Consider the following 7,485-nt stretch of genomic DNA (forward strand, 5'->3'; position numbering starts at 1 on the left):
ATGCGAATTTCTTAAAGGGCGCGCTGTGCCGTCATGGGAATGACGGTATATGTGTCTGCGAGGCTTGTGTTGGCTGGTGCTGTACGAGGCTTCGTCCAAAACGTCGATATGGCTACACAAATAATGCGTTCTTAAAATAAAATCTGCATAAAAGGCTTTCATTCACCCATATTACCCCTCTCAATAAAGTTTACTCACAATGCAGAATCAAGAGAAGAAAAAAATGGCAGCCGATCCCCGAAGTGAATCCTGATGATGGAGCAAAGCTCCTTGGACGATTACGACTGCTGCTCGAGCTTTCGCTTCGGAGTCTTGCTGCCGTTGCCGGCGTGGTGCTGCTTCTCGTGCTCGTAGCTCAGGGTTAGCTTCGCGGCGTTTCCGTTGGGCTGCCGCGTCTCGTTCTCGAAGTGTAGGATTAGAGCCACGACGTTTGCGCTTACGTTCGCACTCCTCCATACTGCAGTGCTAAGTGTAGCGACAGCGGCGCGGCGCCGGCGCAACACCTGTGCCCGGTCGGTATGCGCGCTGTGTGCGCTCTGCGAACGGTTCTGCGCATGACATCGTGCGCTTGCTCGGAGAGGGGTTTCGGAGCGGCGCCGGCGCAGCGCAACACCTGTGCGCGGTCAGTATGAGCGCTGCGTGCACGACGGGGAGCTACGACGACGACGGCGACAACGGACATCGTGAGAGCCTAAGGAGCTTCGCTCCTAAAAAGCAAGAGCGGACGACAAGTGGTTCCAAAGCGAGCGAGAATCTTTGTCGTCTGTCCTCCAACTTGAGTGGCGAGCTGATACTTTTTACGTTTCATATAATTGTACATCCAATAATAAGTCCTCAAAATTAAACAAAACATGTTTTTGTGTAATAATAAAGCTAAAAACAGCTTTTTACGTGCTGTTTCAGCAGGAAATTAATCATTGTGACAGACGGAACAGTGCTAGCCAGGCGCGTCTTCAAGGCATCCTGGCTCTCCAAGAACGATGCCATGCCGAAGTCACAATATACCAAGCATACCAGAGCGCAGCAGCGCCAGATTTCCCTCTAGGTAATAAAGTGGGAAACTCTATGGTCTTGAGTCAAGGCCCTGAGCATGATCTCGGAACATAGAGTTATACCCCTGTCACACGGGCACCCGCAAACTCCTTTGAACTCCGTCGTCTTTATCTCGAAGGAGATGCGCTCGCTGTCACACGGTCTCCCTTTCGCCAAGAGAGTTTAATGGACCTTTTCGCGAAGGGAGTTCGGCAATGACCATTACGGCTGGACGGAGTACTCTCGTTCCCAGATAGCTACAGCTGCGAAGAAAACCACGTTAATAAAATCGTCGGAACTGGCTCACTTACAAATTTTAGCATTGTTATTTGTTTTGCCTTTGGTTATACACCACGTAATTGGAGCTTTATATTTGTTTTTAAGGACATGAGCGCCTGTACTCTCCACACCATGCATCGCCATCCCGCATGGGAAACTGTCGTTCTGCCATTTTGTTTGTTTATCCGCGCGCGAGACGCACGTGTCCATTTTCGTCTGTTTATCCGCGTGCGAGCCGCACGTGTCGTACGGAGAAACTGCGCTATGAGCGATCCCGGCGCCTCGTCTGCTTCGCTCGCACCGGCATCGGAGCGTCACAGCGGCAGCAACCCTTCGCAGCCACGGTCAACGTGGACGGAGGCGGAGACTTGGGTCTTGATCCGGCTGTGGGAGGACCACCTCCCGCAACTCCGAGGGGAGAAACATAACGCCAAAGTGTATGACGCCATTGTCGCAGCTCTTGCGCAGAGCGGCATCAAGAGAACTCGCCGGCAGGTGCAGACCAAGATCGACAACCTGACCCAGAGATACAGGTAAGCAACGTGCACTAAGCAGAGAACGAGAAAAGGGAGGCGCAGGAAAGCCCTAGTTTGGCGGTATTCGGAGATATGTAATAATAATTGAACATCGCAATACGAGCGCGCGGAGCCCTTTTATTTTATTTGCGGGGACGCGCCGTGCGGCGTTTTTCGTAGCTCGGGCGGGCGTGTTGGTTACTAAACATGCACAGCGCGAAATGAACAGGGACAAGACCGACACGCACACGGCGCCAAACTCGGGGCTTCTGCACAGCGCACCTCTACAGTTTCGTCTTATGCTCCCAAATAATGCCATATCAGATACATAAAATAGCTTGAGAATGCTTTGGATTTGTGCATAATTTTTCTGAGTTCCATTTTCTATGAGCTGAATCAACAAATATGGCACATCAGCATGCTTAATAATCGCAGCTAGTTTCTGTGGCTTTGCTTTTATTTGCCTTTAAACTTTACCAAAATGAAACGGTAAATTTTTAAACTTCTTTCGCACACTAAACTATCCTTTCGTTGCATATGTGCACATGTTTTTCGTCCTTTCAAATAATTTTCTCCGTCTTTTTTTTTTTTTTGGTTTACACCATGGTGGCAAAGTATATCCCAACATTAATGTTGTCGCTTCACTTATGCAAACTCAATGCAGTTTAGGTACCCAACTCTTGAGTCGCCATTTCTAAAAAACTAAAGATAATGAATCGTAAACAAGCATATCAAATGAGCATGTAATGTTGCATGTACGGTCATGTCCACATGTCATGGCATATAACAAGCATTTGTAAACTAGTTTAGCTTCTACTACTTGTCTAGCATTTCAGTTTTCTTAATTGTTTATCGTCGCTTTCTGTGTTTCCAGAAAAGAGTCGCGGGAAAGGACGACAGGGTCCTCGCCGTCTCCCTGGCCATTCTTTTCTGAAGTACACAGGATCTTGGGTGCCCTGCCGGCGAATGATCGCTCCCTCATTCAGGAGAGCCCTTGCTCTCCAGATGAAACTGTAGAAATGGTAAGTGGTAATATACGTGATACGTTAACCAGTTTATAGAAAATAAGCCTCAAAATCTAGATTTGCCACGTTTTTATGAGCACCTGAATGACTTCCCCCGAAAAAAGTTTCCTAAAGAATTAGGAAAACTGGAATACCCCACCTAATACACGAAATACTTTGCTTGTCATATTCACAAGGTTGTTTTGTGTGGCAGGTGACCATTGTGGCTTTGCACTCGTGTGTAAGGAAATACAACTGAAAACAGCGAATTGATGTGTAGGTGCATGGCATAAACAACAAATATCTTTATTCATTCCAGATAATTTCCAGCATGGAACGTTCCAATGGAAACACGTCTGGAGAGGAGGAGGTGGCAGACGCAAGCGATAGCCAAGGGCCTGCATCGACCACACAACAGCGCCGCCCACAAAAGCGGAAGAGGCAGAGTGCCACTGAGAACTTCAGGAATAACTTGCTCGAACAGCAAAATAAGCTGATTGCTACGTTGCAAGAGGCAACTAAAGTTGACCAAGCTCTGCGGGAGCGGCAAGTAAATGCGCAAGAAAAGTTGGTGGACCTGCTGTCGCAGTATTTTAATAAATAATTCCACTTTTCGACTTCTTGGCTTTGCTAGTGGTCCATATGTTGGTGCAAGTGCATGGCAACTGCAGCTCGAATGTTTCTTCCAGTTGCGACGAGTGCATCCGTAGTGTGTGTTGGCTGCTGAAATATTGTGTCGTACAGCTGCGCCTCACCGATCCACTGCTGCGATACAGCATCACCAAAGTGTTCGCAAATATTATTCAGTACACAGCATGCCCTTATTATAAGCGGCACATTGCTGATGTCACATTCCATTCTCTTCATTATAAACCTGAAACGGGCTTTAAGCCGCCCAAATGCATTTTCTACTATTCTGCGAGATTTTGATAGCTGATAGTTAAAATGCTTTTGCTCTTCAGAGCTGCTTGTGCTCGCAAATGGCTTAATAAGGTTCGGCGTGAGGGGAAATGCCTGATCGCAAAGTATCAGTGGGGGCACAGCAACGCCGCTTATCAGGGTGGTTGGGTGCCTGAATGTGGGCCCCGAAACAAGGCGAGACAGGCTTGATTGGTGGTACACATGTGCATCGTGGCATCTTCCCGGTGATCCAACGTTTGTGTACCGGAACACGTAACAGTGATCCACCAGTGCGAGCAGTATCACGCTGTGCCTGTAAGAAAAAGCAAAATCACTGTTAAAGGTAAAGTCCATGACAAAGAAACTGGATAGTTTTATGCTGTAAGCACACATGGCAAAAGAATGCATTTTATGTAATGAAGCAACAGCATCAGATAGCAAGTAATATATTTTTAGGAGTATGCTGAACAAAGTACAGTTATCAAGAACATGTGGGATATATGCAATGTAGCCTGGATAAAGCAAAACTTTTTAGGAGCTCTTGCATCATACCATGTCATAGCTGTTTCATTTCTGTGAGGACACTGTTGGGTAAAAATGCACTGTAGCATTCAGTAAGCACTGAATAGTATGACATTCCTGGTACTTCACTTTTTTTTTTGTATGTGGGTGTTTTGAAATTTACCTTGGTGCCACAATAGCTTGCAATACAACGCATACACAACACAATGATGCACTCAAGTAATTACTCAACCTGTATCATATTCGCACGTTCATTATCCTGATGATGAATGTAGTGTTTTGTGGCGCAAGGGCCAAGTATGGCCAAAGAGCGCCAGTTCATTATCCTGACCATCTAGGTGAATCTTAGTTGTACTGGCTAGTTGCTAAGTAAGGTGCAGTCCACAGTTAAATGCCGCTAGCGCTCATGCCCTTTTAGAATGCATCACAAAGGTCCAATTGTCACTGACAAGCACAGAACTGATCACCGTAACCAAACATAAACCAGAATCTCGTTGTCATTGACTCAACCGATCACGATAGTCAAACAAAAACCAGTGTACAAGGACGGGTCATGATAGCAAAGTTTGGAATGCTGTACGCTCCACAATACCTAATTAATAGCACTTGTAAACAGTAATGTACCTTTGCATGATGATTGCAGGCTGCGTAAAGTTGTTCTCTTTTTTTTTTTTACGCGAACAATATTTAGTGTAGTTTCATTGCCTTTAAGCCATCCAGGATGCCTGGTTACAACAATGTATTTAGCTTACATTTGAAAGCACTAGTGTCATAACCTGCATCTTAACTCATTACTGCAACGTCACATTGCCATGTAGTAGGAATGTGTCAGGAAAAAAGCTGCCTAGCTTGGAAGAATTATTTTTTCTTTCGGCAAGATTCACAAAACTACATTTCTGTGCCTTAATGTCGTATCTTATCCCGCTTCAATCAATCGCCTATTGCTGCCCTATTTGTAGTAACGCTCGCCCTTCATTTCATGCACTTACCAGCCTTTGTAGTTATAATAGTCGCTGGCGTGTTCCTTTGGCGGAGAAACCGGAAAATGGCATCCGTCCAGAGCGCCGACACCTTGCGGGAATCCGGTGGAAGCATAGAATTCCCCGATGTGGTTCTCCATGTCATTTCCAGTTACCATCTTGACCCATTCATGTTCCAATGATGCCACCACGGTTTCGCAGAACTCGCGATAAATGATGTTGACCGTGGATCTGCCCATGTCAAATAAGTGGGCGACTGTCCTGTCCTCGGCAGATGAACAAAGCTTATAAAGGGCAACGGCGACCCTCTTCTCCACGGGAACGGCTTCGCGCATGTTCGTAGTCTGGCGTTCCATGGTGGGTCGGCAAACGTCAACTAAATATTTGAATGTGGTTTGAGACACGCGAAATGATTGGCGGAAATTCTGGTCCCCAAGGTTTGGCAGCGTATTCTCAAACCACCGTCCATGACGAGGATAGGCCCAGATTTCCCTTGGAGCGCGGCTAGACGACGATGCCAGCGCAGTCAGCATGGCGTTGTTCGCAATAATTTGGCGCTTGATAGCGCGCACTTTCGCTGCCGAGGCTTCCATTTCCGCTTCAATGTCAGTTATTGTGGCCATGGCGAGCGCGACCTTCTTTTTCACGTCTTCGTCACACATCTGCAAACAGTTGATCTCACCGCGAGCACAGCACAAGATCACAACTCGAACCGCGCACCGGTGAAACAACGTGACCAATGCGCCCATGCACGAATGCGAGAGCACAATGTGGCCAGCATCGCTTTCAACTTCGCTATGCTTGGAATGCAAAAGTCTTGCGGTAATATACCGTAAACTTTCTCGCTGTGATTTTATTAGAACACATACTGCGTTAAAAAAAACTACTTATACTTTACTTAAAGGCGACTATATACGTGAAAAGTTGCACGGGGAAGTAAGCACACCAGCGCCGTTTCTGTCCCATACGGCGCCCGTTGAAAGCTCGCACTGTGCCGTGTAGCACCGCCGCAACTCCATTGCCATAAATCTCCATTAGGGAGTTTCATCTTCAAAGGAGTTCGCGGGTGCCCGTGTGACAGCGGTATTAGTATACTAACGCTAGAGGAAAAGCTGGGCGAAGAAAGTGGGCACCGCAAAGGCGCCGCCATGTTGCTACTAGTCATTTCTGCAATGCTAAAAAAAATTCATTTATGCGAAAACAAGCATCTACACGTAGACCGTACGTATAGAGAGCGTGTAAGGTTCATTTCATAATTTTTCAGAAAGTTCAGATGGCAATTTATCAAATTTTTATGTGAAATTTACAGTGCGTGAAATGATGCGTTTGCCGGCGCCTCAGTTGGATGGCGCCACCATACAGAGGGAGGCTTGGAATCGCATTGATTGCGCGTCCACTGGCGCGTCTCATCTGAATAACATCTCCTTGTCTGCGCCTGCGTGCCGGCACAGAGTAGCAACATGGCGACGCCCTTGAAGTTGCCGATTTCAATGCATTGGCGCTATGGGGAGCTTTTCCTCTAGAGTAAGTTATAGTAACTCTATGTCTCAGAAGCAGCACGTCATCGAGTCTAATGTACTGGCCGTAATTCGAGACCGCTGTTCCGCTAAAACGAACTTAAACGAATACAAAGTAAAGCTTCGGTAGCAAAGCCTTGTACCCGTAGAAGACGACACGATAAGGTTCTAGCGCTCAAGCCGTGGGTTTTGCTACGATGCCGACATTCTAGTGCACCGAGCGGCAGGCTTTGATTAGTGGAGCGCGCGACCGGCTATCGCTCGCACTATGCCTGCCTGAGATACGCGCTTATGCGGACCCCAGGGATACGCGCCAATCCGCCTTTTTCATTTTCCTGTGCTGCCCTCTGCCGCGCGCCGCTGGAAACGTTTTGGTAGGGGGCTGGGGCTTTCGCCGGTTGATTTGTGAACCTGCGCCCGTGTTAAGTGCGCATCGGTTGTGCGTTTCGTGGATTGCGAATAATTATTAATGGCTTCTGGGGGCAGCATGTCGTTCCTGGAAGCCATGTAGCACTCACCAACTATATACATGTAGGGTGAGCAGGCCTGAGTGTGCTGTTTTGTTTACAGTGCGGCCGATAAAGGCACGCTGAGTTCCCTCTGCCGTAGCGGCTGCTTTGGAGTTTGTTGATGCTAACTCCTCCACTTGCACCTCGCCTTTTTGTAATTCTTTTTACACATTCTTTAGACATTTAGCATAAATAAGATGTTTTCGAGTGCGCAGCCTTCCGCGTCG

At 47.3% G+C, this 7,485-nt stretch overlaps 2 protein-coding genes across 2 annotated transcripts; one reads left to right on the forward strand and one right to left on the reverse strand.

Annotated features, from left to right (window-relative positions):
• The first annotated feature begins 1,247 nt into the window (after window positions 1-1,247).
• LOC119448310 (myb/SANT-like DNA-binding domain-containing protein 1) lies at window positions 1,248-3,442 on the forward strand. The gene is made up of 3 exons (XM_037711684.2): window positions 1,248-1,844; window positions 2,701-2,848; window positions 3,150-3,442. Exons 1-3 carry the CDS (start codon window positions 1,420-1,422, stop codon window positions 3,432-3,434), a joined length of 858 nt encoding a protein of 285 aa, XP_037567612.1. The 5' UTR covers window positions 1,248-1,419; the 3' UTR covers window positions 3,435-3,442.
• Window positions 3,442-5,588, reverse strand: LOC125945022 (uncharacterized). Its single transcript, XM_049666571.1, has 2 exons — window positions 5,242-5,588; window positions 3,442-4,043 (listed from the first exon to the last, which is right to left on the reverse strand). The coding sequence occupies exons 1-2, from the start codon at window positions 5,586-5,588 to the stop codon at window positions 3,461-3,463; spliced, it is 930 nt and encodes a 309-aa protein (XP_049522528.1). The 3' UTR covers window positions 3,442-3,460.
• Window positions 5,589-7,485: the final 1,897 nt, after the last annotated feature.

The sequence above is a fragment of the Dermacentor silvarum genome, chromosome 4, assembly GCF_013339745.2.
Source record: "Dermacentor silvarum isolate Dsil-2018 chromosome 4, BIME_Dsil_1.4, whole genome shotgun sequence".
Taxonomy (NCBI): Eukaryota; Metazoa; Arthropoda; class Arachnida; order Ixodida; family Ixodidae; genus Dermacentor; species Dermacentor silvarum.